Raw genomic sequence first — 236 nt, forward strand, 5'->3', positions numbered from 1 at the left:
GGTCATCACCAGCAGGTTTCCCTTCAGTGAGGGGGGTTCCAATGGCTCGTCCTTGGGGGCAGGAGGCATGTCAGGAGGCAACCAGGGTCCCCTCAACCTTTCCACAGCCCCCCTTGGAGGGCTGCCCTCCTCCCTTCTGTCTCCAGCCCCCTCACATCCCTCTACCTCCTCCCTCAATTCCTCCAGGGAGGAGCTGGAAAGCGAAGGCATGATGGCTGACTACCATGTGTCATATT

At 59.7% G+C, this 236-nt stretch overlaps 1 protein-coding gene across 1 annotated transcript in view; it reads left to right on the forward strand.

The window, feature by feature from the left end:
• LOC119592744 overlaps positions 1 to 236 on the forward strand; it is a gene marked incomplete in the record, with an annotated part of 11,657 nt that overhangs the window by 9,330 nt on the left and 2,091 nt on the right. The window contains 1 exon segment of the mRNA XM_037941678.1: positions 1 to 236. Coding sequence (XP_037797606.1) covers positions 1 to 236 — 236 coding nt within the window.

Source organism: Penaeus monodon, chromosome 30 (genome assembly GCF_015228065.2).
Source record: "Penaeus monodon isolate SGIC_2016 chromosome 30, NSTDA_Pmon_1, whole genome shotgun sequence".
Lineage (NCBI taxonomy): Eukaryota > Metazoa > Arthropoda > Malacostraca > Decapoda > Penaeidae > Penaeus > Penaeus monodon.